At 36.6% G+C, this 23,268-nt stretch overlaps 1 protein-coding gene across 4 annotated transcripts in view; it reads right to left on the reverse strand.

The window, feature by feature from the left end:
• The window catches only part of GABRB2 (gamma-aminobutyric acid type A receptor subunit beta2), a 247,237-nt gene that overhangs the window by 43,153 nt on the left and 180,816 nt on the right, over positions 1 to 23,268 (reverse strand). For all 4 annotated transcript variants that reach the window (XM_058722442.1, XM_058722419.1, XM_058722431.1 and 1 more), the window contains 2 exons: positions 4,312 to 4,449; positions 2,432 to 2,584 (listed from right to left, as the gene is read on the reverse strand). In XM_058722442.1, coding sequence (XP_058578425.1) covers positions 2,432 to 2,584; positions 4,312 to 4,449 — 291 coding nt within the window. The remainder of the gene's footprint in view (positions 1 to 2,431; positions 2,585 to 4,311; positions 4,450 to 23,268) is intronic.

The following is a 23,268-nucleotide window of genomic DNA, read 5'->3' on the forward strand; positions in this document are numbered from 1 at the left end:
TTGGTCAACGAGGCATGTAATGCACAGATAAGTAACCTGGAAGCATTATGAGATTCTTTATGGGAAATGGCATACTGGCTCAGGTTATAATTGTTCATCTCACTGAGTGGTCATCTTCAACAGTGAAGAGTAGTTTCCCTCTATAATTGGAGGGATAAAAAACACATGCCGGGCAAAAGCACTGGGAGTCCAGAGTCCTGAGTGTGATAAGGTCCACATTTGTAGCAAAATAGTGATGTGAAAACAGCCCAGAGATCAAGATCACACAGATGAGAAGTTGTTTAATCAACATTTGAATGGCCGTCTCTCCGACTCAGAAAGCTGTGTCCTTAACCACTACCCAATAACACATCCCAAAAGTTTTATTTCTATGATATTTTGGGAATGTAAGTTTTCTGATTTAATTTTATCTCTCTATAAAGATCATAATTTTTGTCTTGTTTTTCTACATGCTCATAAAACAACTTCAGAAAAAATAAATCTGTGCATCTGATTCTGAGCATGGCCAGAAAAACTGTTCTTGCTTTAGGTCTAGGTGTCTTAGAGTTTTCGTATTTTCTCTATAATATCAGTCATTTAAAACATTTCCCAGTTTCACTTTTCATTTCATTATTTCAACTGCAGATTACCCTGTACACGTATATTATAAAACTGACAATGCTAATTTTGCTATCCATCTCAATCTCATTTTAAGATATCTCTGACCAAGTAATAAATTACTCTAGCAAAAGATGTTTTACAAATTTCTTTTAAAAAGTGAATTATTTATTTTTCCTGTAATGCATAAAATTATAAAATTAACAGTATATTTTCACTTTGGAATAATAAGATATTTACAAATTCCATTCATTACTTTATTCAGCAAATATTTACTGAACACCATTCATTGTGTAAGATATCACAGATATAATGGAAGCAAAATTATATATGGACCTTTCTTCAATGTTTCTTTCAGTACCATGAAGAAAAAGGATATCACAAACCAAATAAATATAAATTATAACTACAGTTGGTCTACAAAGGGAAGTTCTCTGTATTTTAAGAGAAGTTATCACAGAGGACTGGACTCAGTCCAGGAGGTCATTACTTCTCCCTTCCATCCTTGAACCACCACAATCTAATCTCAACACAGCAGTCAAATTTATCCCTTTCAATCTGAAATCAAATCATATCACTTCTTTCCTCGATGGCTCTGAAATTTCACTCAGAATAAAAGCAAGGTCGTTATCATGGTTCTGGAACTGCTTCATAATCTTTTAGTCCCTTGTCCCCAACATCATCTTGACTCCTGAACTCACTCTCACATTCACCTCACTGGCTACCTCACTAATATCCTTGGCACTTTCCTACCTCAGGGTATTTGTAATAGGCTAGAATATTCCCATCCAGACATTTAAGTGACTCTTTATCTTCATGAAGTTTTTGTTCCATTAATAATTTCTGGATGAACTTTACAATGATTATTATAAACTGTTCCTCCTGGCATACCCAACTGCCCTCACCTTGCTTATTCCCTCTATAGACGTACTGTATTACCTAGTTCACATTATAAGTAAAATAAATTTATTGTCCTTTTATTGCTAGCACAAAACTTCCAGAAGGGAACTACTTTATCTCCAGCATCTAGCATGTTTGGCACATAGTAGGTGTTCAACAAATACTTGTTGAATGAAAAAATGAATGACTTCTCTCAGGAAGTGATGATTGAATTGAGATCTCATTGTGGAGAAGGTAACAGTCCAACATTTTAAAGGGATTAGTCAGAACTCAAAATAATAAAAATTGTGTAAAATAATCATACTTTACTATTATCTGGAGTTAGTAACATAAAAATGTTCATGAAATATAATATATTCTCTTCCTCTGGCATCATATAGAAAAAAAATCAAGCATAAGATAAATGATGCTATGGATGAGTTCCCAGCCATCTTACTTGGTTGTCTTCTGCCCTCTATCCTGCTACTCCAAAATCTTAATAAGACTTTAGAAGTCTTTTTGTTTATCTGTTAGTTACATAATATACTTCCTTGTCTCCTGCTCAGAAAAAAAAAAAAAAAAAAGATGGAAGGGAGCTCTTTCCAGATAAGGAAGCACAGTATGCAAATTGAAAAATTATCAAGTGATACTACACAAACTATGCATCAATAAAAATAAAAAAATTGACAGGACTAATTTCATTACCAACTGCTATATGGTTAGCTAATCTTGACATGAAAGAGTTTTAATTTGTATTTAATTGATTTAATGCTGAATCAGATAACCCAAAGTTTCACAGCCAAATTCTTGTAATGTGCATAGCCCAGTCTTATCATGCATTACAAATACCAGGCTAAGAAAAGTGTATGAATGAACATGCATGCGCATACACACACATGCATACACGTGTGCACACACAGAGTCAAGCCCCACAGGCAGTTAGAAAATGGCCTACCTAATGCCACTCTTGCAGCTGATGCATCATAATTAATCCAGAAGGAGACCCAGGAGAGGATAGTGATCAGGATGGAAGGCATGTATGTTTGCAGAATAAAGTAACCAATGTTTCTCTTAAGCTTAAAGCTGAGGGACAATCTGGGATAGGAACCTAGAAAGGCAATTTTAGAATATCATAATTATCAATCAATATTTATAGGATACTTTTCTTTCAAGGCCCATAAATAAGTTTGTAAATCTTCCCTAAATTCAACTTTAGCTCCTGATGAAGGGCACTTGCTCCTGAAAAAGTAGTATGGGAACACTGGTCTTTTAATTAGCAAACGTTACTTGGTGCTGAGTACACCCATAGTCATGAGTAATTAAAAGAATTCCAGCTCTTCCCTGCTCAGGCTCCTGCACTGGATCAAGGATACTCATTCTCTACAACTATGAAAACAAGACAGTTTGGTACAGTCCCTTTGTTCCCCCCCCGTTGTTCCTCAACAAGACCATCCTGTAAGATGTTTTGTTTTTATTTTTTTATATAAGAAATAAGGCTGTACACTCTGATTATATTTTAGAAATCTCTTCACAAGCCCCAGAATTCACTGCACATCTGGGATCAATGGCAAGCTTCAGGTATACAGCAACTCCCTAAAATTGTGTGAAGGTTTTCACATGTATGGATTATATATGTTTGCTAATTCCACTGATTCCTTCAAAGTTCTAAAGGGGTGCCTGACTCATCCAAAGGTGGAGAATCAGTGTTTCCAAAGAATATTTTTGGGAGATAAAACTAAAGGATCATATTCCTGAGGCTAAATCCTTTGATTGTGATGATCCAGGAAATTACTCTTTAAACAAAATATGTAACTGAACATCGTGGTAGAATGTCAAAAAGTCACATTGATGAATCGTGTGTGTTAGGGGTGACATTATTAATAATTGAAAGTCTTGCCTAGCCTTCTTGGGCTCAAGTTAAGTGTTGTAATATTAAAGTAAGAATATTTTAGATATGAACTCATTTCTAGTGTCTCAGGGATTCAGGGACCTCCAATTTAGGAAAAGTTTCTGTTGTTTGTTTTTTAAAGCTACGTTATATTCTTACGAAGTCATACAACTCTTACTTGAAGTAGTTTGCAGGGAAAGGCAGAAGGGTAATTAAAAATGTATAGTTACAGTACTAGCTCTTTTTGTGCCTGGGGAATTCATTCCAATACGAAAAACATAAAAAAGAAATATTCCTGTGGGTTTACTGTTTTTCCCCTTAATGTTTTTTTTCCCTTATGCAGCAAAATATTACTTTCCTAACCTTTTTTGCTAAAATTCTGTGCTGGTGAAACCAAGTTTGACAACCAAAAACCTCAATGCTAGAAGAGTAAGAATGGTGAAAGCATCAGGATAATCTCAACATCTGGAAGGGCTTTTAGCTCTAAAACAGGAGGTAAGGCTCCATAAAGAAATTCTTAACCTTTGAGGATAATGTGGAATTATATTCTATTGCCTCTAGAGAATTTCATCGTGGTCAGGCGTGAGTGAACCGTCTCTTCCCTGTATTTTTCAAGAGTAGGATCAGTTCTGTAAGTTGTATAAAGCTCGGGCAAACAACTCTGACCAACGTCATTCTCTTTCTGTATTCTGTCTCCGACAATTAGTCCAGTCTTTGGTAGATGAGAGGCACAGAGGTAACCCTCTCAGCTTTGTGGGGGTGCCTTCTGGGAAATAGCTGCATGGACCCCAAATGAGCAATGGGCCCTTTGATGGGGAACTGGAGGTTTGCAGCAGATCCAAATCTTCCAGTCATCTTTTCCTGGGACCCAGTTGTGATATAAGTGAATGCTTTTGACAAAATATGCTGAAGCCCCTTTTGCCTTAACCCTCTTCCCTGATACACACCTGTGGAAAAAACAACCTTCTTGGTGATAAGTTTGTAATCCACGATAGAGAACTGTGGAAGTTCAATCTTTGTCACTCCTGTTACTGCGTTATCATCCCCACGCCAGTAAAACTCAATGTCATCGGTGGTATATCCATCTGTAAAAGGAAGCACACACACACACACACACACAGATACACAAAATAAAGAACAAATAAAACAAAGAGTACTTGTTTACAAGATGAACTATATTAATAACAGCCACAGCTAAAGGCTATTATGTGTTAGGTATCACGCTAAGCACCTGAAGTATATTACCACATTTACTTTTCACAACAGTCTCATGAGGGGAGTATAATTAGGCCCACATGAGGCGATGAAGGTTTAGCAAAATTAACAGCTTGCAAGTAAGAGGTAGCATATAGTTCTAACTTGCACTCATTTTCTAAAACACTATCACATTATTACATGACCCTGGATGGTACTCTAATAGAAAACGAAAGAGAAAGTAAATATCATTTAACTTATCAGTGCAGTATTGAATGCTATCAACCCCCCCCCATATAAAAGTTTTGAATTACAATATATTTGGGTTTCAAGTCAGAAGAGATTATAAGGAATTGAGTCATCATTTTTTAAATATTCATAGACATGATCTCCAAATTTGATTTTGCAGCATATCTAAATTCCAAAAAGCTACCCCTGACCAAATAACCCCAAACAGGAGTAATTCTAATAGTTTTAAAAGTAAATACAAATGTATTATGTGCACTATAAAAGGCACCGTGCATTTAGGAGGCTTGTTTCCACTTTCTCAATAATTATTTCTTGAGCACCTACTATGCTCATGAGTGTACAGTTGCTGGGGATAGAAGTCTGTATAATAAAAACAAGTCCTCTGTTATAATGATACTTTCAATCCACGAGGCAGAATAGAATAAGCATACATATCTTGGTGAGTAAGCATATGTCTAACCGCAATGAATAAACACCTATTAGATTATTATTATTTTTTAAATTTTTTTTAACGTTTATTTATTTATTTTTGAGACAGAGAGACAGAGCATGAATGGGGGAGGGTCAGAGAGAGGGAGACACAGAATCCGAAACAGGCTCCAGGCTCTGAGCTGTCAGCACAGAGCCTGACGCGGGGCTCAAACTCACGGACCGCGAGATCATGACCCGAGCCGAAGTCGGCCGCTTAACCGCCTGAACCACCCAGGCGCCCCAACACCCATTAGATTATTAACAGAACTATACAGAGAAGCATGCAATGAAATCCATTAAATCTTAATATTTTACAAACACACCCACCCCAATATCCCACCTGCAGAGCATAAATTGTATTTGTATATCATATTTCTTAAAAGAACTTTTGCATCCAGAGAGCTGAATTTTTACAAGTCTAAGAAGTAGGCAGGTCAGATATTGCTCCCCAATTTAAAGCAAAAAGCAAAACAAAACAAACAAAAACAAAACACAAACAAAAAATAAAAAATAAACCCCAAAATAAAAAACTAGTTAAAAAGGTTGCTTAAATTCTTTTTGACATGTGACTTAAGTTCTTTTTGCTTTTTGACATGTGACTAGTTAGTGTTATACAGGACTAGAATATCAGTCCTTTCATTCTTAGCTCTTATAATTTTCATTAAATCACATTTCTTCCAAAGAAAGCAAGTCAAATTTCCAAGAGTAGAAATGGATTATTTTTCAAAGAATTACAGTGCTCTCAATTCGAGAATCTACATCAACCATAGCACAGCTCAGACAATGTCTTAACTTTTCTAGAAGTCTGCATTCTTCTTTACTCATAAGAGCAACCATCTTTATCTGATGCAGAAATACAGATTTTTGTAAAGAGTCAATGAGAACTTGAACTTCTGGTTCCATAACTATAGGCCTTTAGATAATAGCTAATGATTTTCAAAAAGGCCTGTTTACTTGCAAACATCATAAAGTACATTGTAATCACAATCGTCAGGGTGCCTGGCTGGCTCAGTGGGTAGAGTATCTGACTCTTGATCTCATGGTGGTGAGTTCAAGCCCCACATTGGGCATGGAGCCTACTTAAAAAAAAAATTGTGGATATTTAATAGATTATACACCACCAACATTTTTCTTAGCATGATATCATTTAAAGCCACTTATTTTGTTAGAGAATGTCTTTCTTTGCATGAAACTTTGATTTAAAAGCAAATTATTTATAATTTTAAGAAGGGGAGTCCAGGTACAAAGTGAAAGGCACAGTAAAAATATTCTTCTCTTTCTCCATTAGTCTGCCCCATTAATAATCTCTATCTAATCCTAAGAACTGAGGTGTCTGTCCCAAACAACAAGTGCTTTTATCTGTGATTTCAACTTTCTTAATATGGCCATGGGAATCCTCATAGTCCAGGACTTCATCTCGAATGTAATCCCGTTTCTCATTGGTTATTTGCACACAGCTCTCAGTCATGAAATTATTTAATCAATGACAATCCCATCTTGGCCAAACCAGTGTTAAATAACAAAAGAGGGCACCTGGCTCAGTTGATTGAGCTTCCTTCCAGCTTCAGCTCAGCTCATGACACTGTAAATTGGATTTGTGGTACATAAACATGAAAGAAGGTATTTATGAAACAAGAAGGCCATCGTTTTCTAGGGAAAAAAAAATTGTCAAATGCTGCCATTTTCAAACGAGAATGGGAGTAAAGTCAACTCTTACATTTTCAATAAGAACTAAGTCTAAATTAGTAAAGAGTGTGTTTCTGGTTCTCCAGCTTCCTTTCCTCAGTTTTTATCTTCTCTCGTCCACTGCTACAAATCTTCTCACAGAAGCTCTCTGTGGGCAGAGGCATGGGGATATCTATGGCATTTCAATAATTATATAGGCAATGCCTCACAGTTGTTTAATAAGTAGAAATATTATCATGAAATATAGATTTTTGTCAAAATGCCAGCTATCTGACATGTGTTTACTAGATAATTCCTGGCAGAGGAGAGGCACTTGGGATATATTGTTGAATTAGTAAAATATTTATTTAACACATGTGTGGATTTGGGTGATGGTTGCTTATCCAGATGCTTGGCATTGTGGAGGTATTCATCATGTCTATACCTCTGTTTCTTGCTCCTAATATAGTACCTGGCACATAGTTGTATTAGATAAATATCTTCTGAGTGAATAAAAAAAAGCCACCCAAAGATAACACAGCCCTTAAGAAAAATCCAAAGGTTCTTTATTATGTATTTACCCTTATGTAATAGCTCAGCAAATTGCTTAACCTTTCTCTGTTCTTCATTTCTTAATCTGTAAATTGTAACAATAAACAATAACAACAATAAAAGCTACCTCATAGAGTTGTTATGCAGGAAAAGCGAGTTGTTACTTACAAAATGCTTAGAGCAGTACCTGATAGATAATGCTCAAAAAGGTTAGCTAATAGTTTCTTTTCAAATAAGAATTATTTTAAATGAATTAAAAACTCATATTTCGTTGCATGTCACCTGGCTTCTATTTTATGAACACTTGAACACATTTACACAATGAGAAACTTGGGTGTCCAATGACACACCCTCTGGTGTGTTTGTAAATCGAAAATGAAACATTGGAATTTTATTTTGATGTCAAACATTTTGGAATCTGACATAATGGAGCAGCATATTTGTAATACTTCTTAGTTACTGCTGGTCTTAAAAACTGCGATCTTCTTGGGGCGCCTGGGTGGCGCAGTCGGTTAAGCGTCCGACTTCAGCCAGGTCACGATCTCGCGGTCTGTGAGTTCGAGCCCCGCGTCAGGCTCTGGGCTGATGGCTCGGAGCCTGGAGCCTGTTTCCGATTCTGTGTCTCCCTCTCTCTCTGCCCCTCCCCCGTTCATGCTCTGTCTCTCTCTGTCCCAAAAGTAAATTAAAAAAAAGTTGAAAAAAAAAAAAATTTAAATAAAAAAAAAAAAAAACTGCGATCTTCTTGACTTCATTTTGGGTTAACCAAGTATGGAATGCTGCCAATGGAAAGCAAATGTATGCTCTTGCATCACCGATTTCTAAAGACCAAAGACCAACAGTTTATGACTGTGCCAGGATGGTCAAGTTCCAAATCCAGCTCAATCTCCTGTGTAGGATAAACTGAAAGCAGACCTAGTTTTATTTATTTTTCTTTTTCTTCCTCTTCTTTTAAAAAAAAACTTCTCTGAAGGAATATTTAACAGTGTCTCAAAGTGATTAAAAATAAAAGAAAACATATGCAAATATGTATGACCTGACTTTTACAGCTTTCATAACGATAATGAGTGAGAAATAATTAGATATCTTTTAAAACATATCAGGAGGAGATGCACTGAAACTTCTCATTAATGTCTTGCAAATTAAATTCATCTTTTATATTTTATTCATGGGATTCCAGAAACTGAGTCATTAAATTATATTGTATTATTATCATTAAAAACATAACCCACATAAACTCAGATGGACTACAAATAAACCAAAATATAACTTCACTGGAATCTACCTGAAGGAATTAAAATTGTACAAAATGTTAAAGTTTCTGATCAGGACAGATAAACAAATACATTTAAAAATCTATGTATGTGAATGACAGATATACTGTCATATACTGATAAAAATATGTACTACATGAGATCTAAGGAGCAAAATTATCACGTTAAACACTTTCACATAATAAATGAATGTGTTCTCACAATTGTGACATTATCTTATTACATAACATGGCATTTAAAAAAGTTTTTTTCTCTCTTTAGTGTCAGTCTACTTGTCTATTTTGTTATCTACTAAGTAAATATTTCATTTCAGATGAAATATTTTTACTGTGCAAGAAATATGAACCTATACCAAGATATTAAACAGTGAGGGCTGGTGAGAACATTTAGAAGAAATGGATTATAAATGCCACCATTTTTTTTTTCCTAGTGAGAAATTAAAGAGACCTATTGTTCTCTTGTTGTTTATTTAAACTGTGTTCTCCAATCGGACTGTTAAATGTTGTAGGGTAATTATTTTCTGTCTCCCATTGTAGCCAACATAGCAACTGTAACATAGTAGTTGCTTTAAACTGCTAATTCTTGGTCATCACAACCAATTGTTGATGTTTGAGGATTAAGGGCTAGTGTTATTGGGACAATCCACTCTAGTCATGGATGGTTTCAATTTTTTTAGGAACTATCTTATCTCGAATTTCATGCCCTCTTATGTGTCTATCACAGCACTCCACAAGCTTTTCTGAATTGAAAACCTCATTGTAAAAATTTTAGCATGTCGCTCTATTAGTATTTAAATTTTTATGTGGTTACTGTTATCGGTATATAAGTAACTATTATTAAAACTTAAGTTACATTCTGAGCAACACTAATCCTGTAATGTGCTTCATGGAAAAGGGTTCTAAGTAAATGTATTTGGGAGTAACTGTGCATTTCAGGCCCCTCTTGTAGTCACAAACATTTAACACAGTAAAGTTTAGATAATTCCTCAATAAAGAATTTGCTTAATATTACTTACCCCTGGCATTCTCCATACCTATTTGACCAGAGACATTTTTTTAGGATATAAAAAATATCCATCCAATGCAATAATTCCATAAAATGCTAGAGTTAGTCACACATTTTAGGGTGCTTTAGTTAGGTTCCCCCCAAACCAGATAAGTACTGGAAAAGGCACATAGTCCCTTGGAGCTATGTCTTGCTCTTTAGTGGATTAATCTTTTTGTTTTTTCCTCCAAAAAAATTTCCAGAAGAGAAGAAAAACATTTTCAATAACAACCAGGTCAAATTGCCTTTTAAAGCAGACAAACGTTTTGGGGAAGCAGCAGGACCTAATGTGCAACAGGAAAGCAGGCCTTTGTGTCATGACTAACTCAGTGACCACAATCAGAAGTCTATCAGTCCACAATCAGAATGGACTACACGCCACACAGTCCTGTATGTTTGCAAAAGTGCAAGACTGAGAACAGTCAATGCCAATTAGTTATGGGGATTTTCCAAGAAGGAGAGAGACTCGCTTGTCAGCTACAACTCTTTAAATTCAGCAATGAAAGCATTCCAAAGACACTCTGAGTGATTGCTCTGACTCCTTAATTGCATCTTATTCTTCACTCTGCTCTTTAGATGGACTGCTAGACACTAATGTTCTGCTGTCAAATCATTTCTAGGCCTTGAGAGCTCAAAATAATCTGCCTAGGGTGGGTCAGACTTGATTACCAAGTGGCATCTTAGTAAGGACACCATCAAGTCATGGCCCAGCATTCATCCTACATCACAGATAACCCATTTTTTGTGTTATTAGCATTTTCAAATTCAAATCTTATGTAAGAGGAGAGGAAATTGATCATAATCAAGTAAAATGTTAGATTTTGTGCTCTAAAGATGATTTCCCTTTTTGGATTTCAATGCAATATTCACTATTTGTTTTCTCTGTATGGAAGCAGAGTGCTCTGGTGGCTGTTCCTGCAAGTTTAAGTCCTTAATGTGTTTCTTAAGCTTCCTTAAGTTTGCAGAGCTCAAGCAATTAAGCTGATGATACAGGTAAAATAAACCAATTAATAATATAAACAATAATAATAACCACAACCACAACAATAATAGCTGCCATTTCAAAGTCCTTATGTGTCAGCGACTGCCTTAAACTCTTTACACGGTTCTGTCTAGAACCATATAAACCAGACTGGGTTATGGTTACAAGCATTCTTCCCCACTACCCAACCCTGCTTTTTTTCCCCTATGCATTAGCCCTAAGTCCTGAAGTAACATAGAAGAGGCAGAGAACTGTTAGTGCTGCTCAAATTTCACGTGCATAAAAATCACCTGGAAATCTTGTTAAAATGCAGTGTGAACTAGGATTAAGTGGGTAGAGCCTGAGATTCTGTAGTTCTAATAAACTTCCAGGTGGGGTGATGGTGTTTACCCATGGACTAACCTCTTCATAGCCAGGAGAGTGTTGCAGAGCGAAAGTCATTTCCCTTGCCATGGGAATCAGCAAAGGGATGCTGGTATCTAGCCTGACCAAGAGAACAATGTTTCTTCTGAACAAAGGTTTTACAAGCTCCAAAATTAAAATATTTTCTCCCAGCTCTGCCTCTCTTATAAGGGACTGGAGGAGATGTTTCCGATGCCGTCTCTACCCAGGGGTCTGGTTCTCTTCATTAATCTATGGTCTACAATCACCAACAGCATAGAACAGAAAGATGGAGCCAGGTCTGAAGGGTTTCTGCTCATTTGTATTCACACCAGTTTTATTTGAATACTTAGGATTAAGAACAGTCCACTCTGGCATCAGATCTCTGCATCTTTTGTTTATATTCTTCAACATACTAGTCAACAGGCTTCAAGTTTCCTGCCTTCTTCTAATCTGTGCTACACATGATGCTATTACACTTCATTTAAAAACAGGCTGGTGTGCCATTTCTATGCCTTAGGAAAGCATTAAAAAATGGAAAACAAAAATATGAAAAGATTCTTTATGGCCTTTTCAACAGGTCCAGACTTAAAAGCAAATTCTTCACTCAGGCATTCAAAACTCTTATCACGGGGCTTCTATCTGCTTCTCAGCCTCATCTTCTACTGCGCTTCTTCCTCTTCCAAAGCTCTCATTTCTACCCTTCTACTTCCTTTCGTAATCCTTTGACCTCCAGGCCTTGGTTCAAGCTAACTGAAACATTTTTCCCACTGATATCAAATTTCTGTACAATTTCAGGGCCCATCTCAACTTTCCAAGACACTGTCTCATTTTCCCTCAGTTGGGAACTTCCTGTCTTTCTTTCCTGATGTTTTCACAGCACTGTTTTAATTTCTACTAACATAGCTGTTATAGACAGTTTTGCATCAGAGGGTTTGTGGATGTGTTGGTCTCAGCCACCAGACCACCCCGGAGGGTGAAGAACCAAGCCTGATAATTCTGTGCCTGTCTCCTCCTTAATGCAGGTCTTAATAAGGGAGGGAGTCATGTGAGCGTGGCTGTACTGAATGGTCAACACACTAACCCTTTCGTTGTAGTTCACCAGATCCCACTCCCGAAGGTGGAATGATGAGCAGATGCTACTTGCTGAATTGTAAGATGGTGGGACTGCAAACCTGAGATCATTAGTGACTTGGGATGTGGAATTCCCATGCAGTAGCCTTCGAGTCACTAAAAGAAAGGCGGTACCATTGGTACCAGTCCATAAAAGTTGAAGCAAAGGCCATTGTGTCAAAAGAAACTTTTGTTGGTGTTGCTGACTTTTAATATATGTTGTCATTCTTAGGTGAACAACAGTATCCTTGGAGTGGCCACACGGCCCTCTGATAATGACTTTCTCTGGGCTGATAGATTTTGGAAGCCAAATTGCCACAATAGCCTCCAGAGGCAGCCAATACCTGCTGTGCAAATGGAATAATGCTCCCTGGTGACAAGGGGATTTAGTCCCATGGAAGAGTTTGTTAGCTCAAGAGTGAGGGAAGATACTTAAATTAACAAGGCCAACCAAATGGCCTAGGAGATATGCACAGCTGTGCAATAAAATGCCATCAAGTGTTACACCAACCCATCTGCTTTCTCATAAGGGGTGGCAGAGAAAGTGAAGAGCTCGCTTACTGATGTTGGAAGTGGTCCGGTCTCTCCATCTTAACTCATTCTTTGGTACACCTTCACTGTGACAGGGGTCAGCTGAGGACTCACACATTTAAAGATATTAGGCAAGATGCTCTTGTACAGGAATTTTTAGTCTAAATATCTGGCTGGCCAGTGAAACAGACCGTTAGCATGTGTCTTGACTAATAAGAAAATCTTCATTCTGCCCTTAAACTCCATATATGACTGGCCCTTCTTTGCTTGTGTAACATCCTGTGTTAATTCTCAGGATATTTATTAAATGATCTGGTAAGGAATTCATATCCTATACTCAAATATGAAGTCTCATTTAAACAGCGAGCCTACATTCTTCAAATTGGTATCCATGGCTTGTACTGGAAAGGTGGCAAATACCAGACATTTATTACATTTACTAAGATGGACCCAAATTGTGTTTGGTGAGGGGCTTATGTGAACAGCAGGAGGGAGGCCTGGGGGCTGATAGCATGCTACCTGCTCATGCAAATATACATGCATAGTTAAACATGGCATTGCTATTCTGTTTGGGGGAATCAGGAAGAATTCATCAAGGTGATCTAACGCAAGGGATTTTTAAAGTTGCTACTAGCTAACATTTTAAATCATTTTCTGTGTGATGCCATGTTCTTCACAAGCATTATCTCATTTAATCCTTTTGAAGCAGAAATTGTTACTATTCCCAGCTCACAGATGAAGAAACAACACTTTGAAGAGGTTAAACGTCTTGCCCAAAGGTCAGAAATGGGAATTGAACTAAATCCCCTTTAACACTAGGGTCCAACTCCTCAGTAACTCTATTTATTACCTCATACTACTTATTCAAGGCCATATTTTCAAATTATTCTGTAATAGTACAGAAATATGTCTGTAATCATCCCTCTTACTGTATCAATGCCTTTATGCGGTGTGACTTTGCAGTTCCTCCCAAGAAGAGGTAGAATCTTTCCCTACACCTTGAATCTGAGCTGCCCTTGACACTTGTTTTAATCAAAGAAGTAACACTGAGCCAAGTTGTGAGCTTGGGCTAGTGAAGGTTTGGCAGCTCCCCACTCCCCTTTCTTTTGGAATCCTGCTGCCACCCTGTGAAAGGCTTGGATAGCCTGTGGAGAAGCAGGGACATGTGTCTACTCACCCCATCACAGCAGTCAGACAGCCCCAAGCCTATCTGTGTGAGAACCATATGCATGTGTGGGCCTGGTTCTGAGCCTCTCGGCCAACCTGTAGCTTCCTAAGCAATAATAGATGGTTTCTGTTTTAATCCACAGTTTGGGGCAGATTGTTAATTACTCAAAGCTAATGGAGAGCACTAGGTTCTGTAGAAACAGGAAAACAAACATTTTTTCTTCATAGAATGGTATATACACCTTCATTTCCAAGATAAAATTCATGCTCACAGCTGGGCCTTGCTTCAGAGAATCTCCAACTGGTTTTATAAATATTATGGGCTCAGCCATATGGCATAACCTAAATCAAGAGACCTACCTAGGTTCCTATCCCAGTGCTGCTATATACAAGTTATAGAATTTTGGACAAATCATACATTCTTTAGAACTCTGTTTCTATACCTAAAAAATAAAGTTGTTCTAAAACAGAAATCCCCCAATTTTTGGTTTTAGAACTCCTTTATACTCAAAAAATTATTAAGAACTCCCAAAAGCTTTTGTTTATGTGGTTTACACCCACTGATACATACTATCTTAGAAATTAAAACAGATATTTAAAAATATCTATCCATTAATTCATTTATAACAATAATGATCCCATTTTCATGTTAACATAAATGTCATTTTTATGAATAGTAGCTATATTTTACAAAATACAAAAACTTATTGAGAAGACTGGAATTGTTTGTATTTTTGTAAATTTCTTTTTGGCTGGCTTAACAAGACAGCTGGATTCTCAACGTTGCTTCTGCATTCAGTGGTTGTGATAATGTGAGTCTTTTGAAAACATGACTGTACATTTTGAAATAATGAAAGTGAAAAATGCAGATAAAGGCTTAGTATTACTATGAAGTGAGCTTTAACCTTCAGAACACTCTGAAAGGGTCTCAGCAACCACCCAGTGGTCTTATAGATTACACTTTGAGTCACTGTTTTAGATGATTTCGAATTTGAAATTTGGTTAAATTTAAGGAGAACTCCAAATAATTTATTTGGATTTAAATTATTAGGGACTACCCAAAACTAGCAATTTTATTTCCTGTAGAGTAGAAATAAAAACAAGGGACCTTGAAAGATCATTTCAAAAGATCATTTTTATTCGATAGAGTAAATGTGTGTGTTGTGTGTATGTCTGTGTGTGTGTGTGTGTGTGTGTGTGTGACATTCTTACAATTAAACATAAATCATTTGGTTTTTTGATGCAGTGAAATTCTTGAGAATTTTTTTAAAAAAGAAAGTTAATGCATTTGCATACAATTGAAGCTATTGTCCATCCATATCAGACTATCAGTTTGGTCAAAGTTGGACCTATGTGAATGAAGTGAATGGTTCATTCTCTTTGTTTGGCCTCTAAATACCAATGCAAATTAATTCATACAAATAAGACCTTGAGGGGAGCCTGGGTGGCTCAGTAGGTTGAGCATCCACCTTTGGCTCAGATCATGATCTCGCGGTCCATGAGTTCGAGCCCCACATCAGGCTCTGTACTGACAGCTCAGAGCCTGGAACCTGCGTCAGATTCTGTGTCCCCTCTCTCTTAGCCCCTCCTGTGCTCATGCTCTATCTCTCTTTGTGTTTCAAAAAAAAATAAGACCTTGAATGTGACTTCATTAGTGCAGGCCAAGCAGTTAAAATTTGTAGCTTCTAACATGGAATAAAACCTTTCCAGCTTAAAAAATAATACACAGAAAACATCTAGAGCAATGCCAAAAGCCTTGACCAAATTGTTGCAAATCTGCTCTTTTCTAAACTATTGATTATATTCCTGGTTTGAGAAAAAAATTACTCCTTAAACATAATTTTTTAAATGCTGACACCAAAGATGAAATATAGAACATGTGAGACATACTTAAAACGAAATAATTATCAAGATTTGACCCAAATTCAACCAAACTAAGGGCAGTATCCTTATGTCTGTATAGTTTTGTTTATCTGTTTGTTTTTTTGTTTGCTTTTCTTGTTTCTAAGCTGAATAGAGAATTAGCTTGCTTTGGTGATTTCAATGAAATGTCCACAAATTCTTTGATATTGCTACCCACAAATGATGAAACTTAATTTCTGTCTCCTGGAGTGTGGGCTGGACTCAGTGATACACTTCTAAGATATAGAATACAGCAGAAATTATAGGATGTCATTTATGAGATTAGGTTATAAAAAGACTGGAGCTTCTGTCTTGAATGTACTCTTTCTCTTTCTCCTTCACCTCTTCAGGTTCCAATACATTGCAACCTGTTTTGTGCAGAGACTAACATGGTGAGAAAGAGAAGGAGGCCTCCATCAGACCAAGAAACTGAGGCCCTAAGTCAAATAGGAACACCATGAGGGACTGAGACCTGCTACAACTCTGAGCGAGATTTAAAAAATGGGTCCTTACCCAGCTGAACCTTCAGATGAGACCACAGCCCTGACCAATAGCCTGGCTACACTTCATGAGAAACCCTGAGCCAGAATCACTTATCTAACTGACTTGTGATTTCTGACCTTCAGAAACTATGAGACAATAAATGTCTGTTCTTTTAAGTTGCTAAGCTTTAGGGTAATTTGTTACCCATCAATAAATAATATAAACCCCCTACCTTGCACTTGAGCATGGTCTAATAAAACAAACACAAATGGGTTCAAATATTGCCTACTTCCTACTATGTCTCCAGAGCCTAACTCCACTAAAAAAGCAAATAATGCCACTTGTATTTTCTATGTTGTTCTAAGAACTGGAAAAAATGCTTGCAAAACAATTAGCACACTAGTTTAATGATGACTGGCCATCATCACTCTGATTAGTGATACCTACAGTTAAAGCAAAGTTTTTATTTTTATTTTTAAATTATCTACAGTTTAAAAATTAAGTTTCCATATGCAGCTTTTAGGTTCAGTTCAAGTTAGAAAACAATTGTTTATTTGCTATGCAAAAGCTACTAAGTTCTCACTCTGTGGGATGAAGAATTGGGTAAATCATTTAATGTCTATCTTCAGTAAATAATGGGCACAACCTTTAATATGTGATAAAGTAGTATTCCTTTTCTTGGAGTGTCTGAACAGAGTAGAAAAGGAAGGAAGCTGATTTAATGGCTGTCTCATACTACCAGCACCTGGGTTAAAACATTTGGCAGTTAAATAAGGACTAAGACTCTCAAATGCTTCAGGGGTCAAACAAAATAGGTAATGTATAAGTTCTGAATGTACTGAACTGGGGAGTGTAGTCCTGCACCCAAGATAATTCAAATTCAGGTACTACTGCCAAAAATTAAGGCATTGTGCTGGCAAAAAAAAAAAAAAAAAGTATATTCTGGATCAATCTATCACCTGAATCTGTGCATTTCAATCCTAAATGATCACCTTTGCTACTAGTTTGATTTCTAAATTGGGTAAAACCAATTTGTTTGAAAATGTGGAAGCACCTTTCTTTCACAATTGGTTATTAACAGACACAGGAGCTGTGTGCTTCTTCTAGCATAATGGTAATCACGTCATTGATTTCAAACCAATAAATGCCAAAAGGAAACAATTTTCAAGATGGTGGGGTGTTTAGGTGATTTGTGCAAACTGCTTCCAGACTCTGGAACTGCAGCTGTAATATTTGCACTTTAAATATTTACAACCCAGCTTGAGACAAGCTTCCTGAATGTCCAAACATAACTAAGGTTAATACCTTTGATTTGGCAGCAGGTAAGTCCAGTGTACCTGATACCTGGTACTGATCCTTCCAATCCAAATCAGCTTTTTTACTAGTACTTGCTCTATCTAGAACTTGGATATTTTTTGGTATGTGACATTAAAGCAAACTATCCACAAAGATTTCATAAAGCAAAACAAACACCAAATACTAAAATTTATTTCCTTAGTTCCTAAGGATTGTGCAATTACAGATAATAGGGCAATTTTCTGACTGGAGAAAAAACTCAATTGATTTTCAAATTCAAGGGCAGTTTTCTCCAAACCACATTATCTTTATAGAACTATGATTTTACAGTACAAACGACTTCTAAGATGAGGGAGAAAATAAAGGACTAATATTACCAACATAGCAAATTGGCATTTAATATAACAGCCCTAGGACTTAAAGAGTGATTCACCTCAGCAGTATCCTCAAATTTTTGTGACCAACAAATCACCTCCAGGACCTGTTAAACATGCCTATTCCTGGGCCATACCTACAGAGTCTAATTGTGTAGGCTAACCATGTGGGTACATTAATAAATGTACCAACAAGTACAGATGCACAGACCACATGTCCATGCTTCAAGAGAAACTCTGCTCTATAGAGTTTGAAAAATTCCTTTAAAATTTCAAGAATGTCCTAAGACATACATATGTTTTCTTAGATGTAGGGTTCCTGGAGATTTTGGGACTCTATAACCTTGGAGTCTGTATGAGATAATGAATCTCTCCTCTGGCTCATGGCATATATATTTGCAAATTTGTCATTTATAGATATCCAAAATAAAACTCTAGCTACGGGCTCGACCTTCAAAATATATTCATCGAATTCTCTCCCTCTCCCAGTATTAGTGTCATAGACTATGAGTACATCATCTCATGCCTGCAAAACTGCTATAGCTGCTAACTGATTTCCCAGCTTCCATTTGTATTCCCCTATATATAGTAGGCAGTGAGCTTTAAAAGAATACCCTGACATGCCACTCTGCTCAAAAGCTTCTAGTGGCTTTTCATTTTACCTTATAAATAAATAAAACAACCCACCCCCTCCTTACATGATCTGACTCTGGTCCTGTCTACCTCTTTGAAGTCACTTCTATTAATTTTATACTGGCCTGGTTTGCTCTTTAAACACAAGAAGCTCATTCCTTGTCTTGAAGCCTTAGCTCTTGCCTTGCACTCCCTTCATGTAGACCTTTACATAGATGATTCTTATTGCTTGTTCAGGTTTCAGCTTCAGTGACCTCCAAATGAAGCTTGACCTCTGTATCTTATTCTGAGCTGTCACCTAGATTCCCCATTGCAGTTGTTCCCTACATTTTTACATTGTTTAATTTTCTATATACTTGATCATTCAGGAATGAGCTTCTCTATCTATTCCATTGTCTGGCTCTCTGTACTACGATGTACATTCCTATAGGGCAGGAATGTGTCTTTTCTGTTCACTGTGGTATATAAAACATCTAGGATATTGCTTGGTACATTGTAGGTACTAAATAAATGTTTTTGAATGAATAAGTAAAACCTGTTGATTAACATCTATATAACAGATAACACTGGTCTCATCTGCATATATTCAAAATAAATAAAAACATCTTTAGTTGGTATATAGCTTAAAACCTAACAGATTAATAACTTTTAATAAGAAGTATTGGACTCAAATCACATCAAACATATATTAATAGAAAGGAAGGAAGATGTCCTATTTACATGGAAGCTTTGCCACCATTTAATATGTGCAAGAGTGTTTGGTACCTCATTTAAAATTCATACTACAAAGGAATATGTCCTCTTGGTTAATGCTTTATGGAATGATGATACTTTTATAAAGTGCCTTATTGATATCACAAAAATGTATTATTCAAAAATAGACTTCTGCCACTGATTTGTTGACATGCCACTTAACTCCTATTCCATATTCCATTTGGAGGTTTCTCCAAAATACAAAGCACACTGGTGGATATACGGTTTTAACAAATACAAGGGGAAAGAAAAAATTAAGTGGAATTTAAAACCAGAGTTTAGAGTGAAACACATGCAAATAAATAGGATAAGGTAAAGGCAAAGGAAGACTGATGTTTTGCTACACTTTTTCAAATATGCAAACCTACCTAAATTTAAGCAAATAAATGGTTGAATAGACTAACTGGACATCATACTTTAAGATTTGTTATAATAAAGAAAGCCAGAAATTTTTATGACTTTTTTTATAGTTGTAATGTGATTTAGGAGACCTTATATAATCTATCCGGATCCTATCTATCTTCACAACCTATGCTAGAGATATGACATATTAAACAGAATAACTATAGTACATAAGATAAGGGTTCTCTGCCAACCAAAAGCCAATATCAGTTGAAACTGCTCCTCTCCACAGCTCCTGTTGAATCTGGACTGTACCCCCATTGCAGCCATGGTTGATTATACATGATTGGATGTCTACATTAGGCTGTAGTAAGCATATTCCTTTGGTACGGGTATGGGATCCAAATATTGAGAGACTGAATCAGCATATTTACCGGTGTTACATGAAAAGATAATTATTCAGAAAGGAGGGAAGAATAGGAACAAAGAAACCATAACTATAAGAAAGCAGAAGTTGATATGCAGAAAAAGAACAATGAAGCACAGATATCATGGGAAAAGATACACGGGGCCCCTGAGAAAATCACAGAGAGGCAGGGAGAGACATGGACAGAGAGGTAGTCTAGTTCCAAAGCCGGAAGGATATCCTTGGAATCCTAGATATTCCCCAATAGTCTTGAACATCATTTCCTGAGATGCTTCTGAGATTGTTGTGTTCTTATTCAATACATATTTATTCAATGCCTACTATGTGCAAGCATGGTTCTCAGCACTTTTGGCACACTGATAGAAAAAAAAATATATAAAAAAAAAACCCAGCTGCCCTCAGTGAGAATGCATTCTAGCTGAGAGAGACAGAAAATAGATAGTAGGCATAAAAAACAGGCAAATTACATAGTATATTAGAAAGTAATATAATTTATATTGGCTATGGACAAATAAAAAAGTAGAGCAAGGTGAACAGGATGTAGAATCTTGGGAGGGCACTTAGGTTGCATGTTTAAATTGGGTGGTCAGTACAGGCCTCATCAGAAATCTGACATATAAGCAAAGACTGATGAAGGATTTAGACCTAAGCCTACTGGTGGAAGAGCATTTTAGGTAGAAAAAACAGATAGTGGAAAGGCCGAAAGCTGGGAGGATACATGGTGTACTAGAAACACAGTAAGAAATCCAGTGCAGCTGGAACACTATGAGCAAAGTGAATGAACAGGAGGTGAGGTCACAGAGGCACTGGGGAAGGGGGTCTTATGATATGGAATTGTTCAGGCTATTATTTGGAATTTGGTTTCAAACTCTGAGTGAGGACTTTGAGAAAAGACATGACAAGATTGGGTATGTGTATTAAGATGATTATTCTAGCTTCTATGTAGAGAATGATCAATATGGAAGTAGATAAAGTTTGAAAAAGGGAAACCAATCAGAGGTGGAAGCAAAAGAGGTGGTGAGGGGTGGTGGAATTTTAAAAATATTTTGTAATCCTAGGTAATAGGATTTTATGTAAGATGTGAAAAAAAGAGAGTGGACAATTATATCCCAAGGTTTCTCCCTTGAGCAAATGGAAAGATGAGGTTGACATTAAATAAGATAAGAAGGGCTGCTCACATTAAAGATTTTGGAGAGAAGATGAGCAGTTCCATTTGGGACATACAGTTGGATATATAAAGTCTGGTAGAGAAGTTTGTTTGGGAGAGAAATCTTGGTTAGAGATAAATATTTGGGTTCAATTAGCATATTGATGATAGGTAATGCCATGCAAATTTATGAGGTAACCTAAAGAAGTGAATGTAGATTAGGAAGAAATCCAAGAAGTGAGTCTTGGTGTGCTCTTGTATTAAATGAAGAGAAACAAACCACAAAGGAGACTAAGAAAAAAAAATCAGAAGTAAGAAGGAAACCTAGAGAGAATGCAGTCAATGATGTCAATGGAGGAAAATGTATTAAGGAGCAGAGGATAATAAACAGTGCCAACTGATCCTGATGTGACAGGTTGTGGAACCTGTACAAGATGAAAGCTGAAGAATGCCCATTTGAGTTAACAATGTGAAGACCACTGTCAATAATGAAAATGCAGTTTTGGTGGTATGGTGGAAGAGAAAGGCATACTGGTATGATTTTATGATAGCATAAGAATATATGCAACTAAAGGCATTTTGCTACAAAAGGGAAAAAAAAGAAGTGGTGTGGTGGTAGCTAGCAGAATTTGTTGGGTGGAAGGAAGATAAGTTTTGTAAAGTTGGAAGAAATAGCAACAGCATTGCTTATAATACCGATTGAGTCTCAGTAGAGACCTGACAATTGATGATATAGGAAAGAGAAGGTAGATTGATAAAGTCATCTTCTTAAGTGGGCAAAATGAAGGAATTATATTTCAATAGAAGCATAGTAACCACAGGGGTAAGGCAGATGTGTGGGCGTGGATTCTGGTAGGTGGATAGGTGTTGTGGTGGGAAGATTCTAAGTTCTTTTTACAATGATTCAGTTTTCTTAATGAGGTAGGAAACAATGTCATTAGCTGAGCGTGAGAATGTGGTAGGAGATGTTGAGAAAGTAAGAAGAGAGGGAAGAAGACAAAAAGTGGTCATTTAGGACACAGGGAGAATGAATGGGCCAGGCAGGTATATTCAGCAGCATTAAAGTCTAAAGTCTGTGGTCATGAATTTAAAGTTTCTTTGCTTGAGCTAATTTAAGTGGACTTTTTGTTTGTATCCAAAAAACCCTGAATTACATGGAAACAGTTTTGCCTCCTGGGAAATCTGTGGGTGGCAATTTTTTACTTTGATGTTTTAGTAATGAAAATCTAGGGCACCATTATGTGTTTCTTTTTTTTTTTTTCATTGAAAAGGGGGAAAAACTAACTCATTTTAGCACATCTAAGCATACTTAGTCCAAACTATTAAGGACTCACAAGTTAGATGTACTACAAACAAATATATATGTATTCAAGATTCAATAATATAATTTTTGAAATATTTGCTATTTTGTCTCACCAATGTAGTTTTCCAGTGTTTTACTACTATGCAATGCTGACAATATAGTGCATAGTTTTCGGATCTCTGCATAACAACACTGATAAACTTATAGAAACATCAAATTTGTTTCATTGTTTTAAATAACACTGTAAGTAAGTTTGAAACAAAATATTCTTCTAGACACATATGTTGAAACCTAATCCCCAATGTGATTGATGGTATTTGGAGATGGGGCCTTTGGGAGGTGATTAGTTCATAGAGAGAGGTAGAACCCTCATGAAGGAGATTAGTGTCTCCCTAAGAGACCAAAGAGCCCCCTTGCCTCTTTCTACCCTGTGAGGACACAGCAAGAAGACAACTATAAATGAACCAGAATATAGGCTCTCGCCAGACACTAATTCTGCTGGTGTCTCCAACTTGGACTTCTAGCCTCTAGAACCATGAGAAATAGAGCTCTGTTGTTTACAAGCCACACAGTCTATAATATTACGTTATAGCAGCCTGAAGGGACTAAGACACATCCTATATA

The sequence above is a fragment of the Neofelis nebulosa genome, chromosome 1 (assembly GCF_028018385.1).
Source record: "Neofelis nebulosa isolate mNeoNeb1 chromosome 1, mNeoNeb1.pri, whole genome shotgun sequence".
Taxonomy (NCBI): Eukaryota; Metazoa; Chordata; class Mammalia; order Carnivora; family Felidae; genus Neofelis; species Neofelis nebulosa.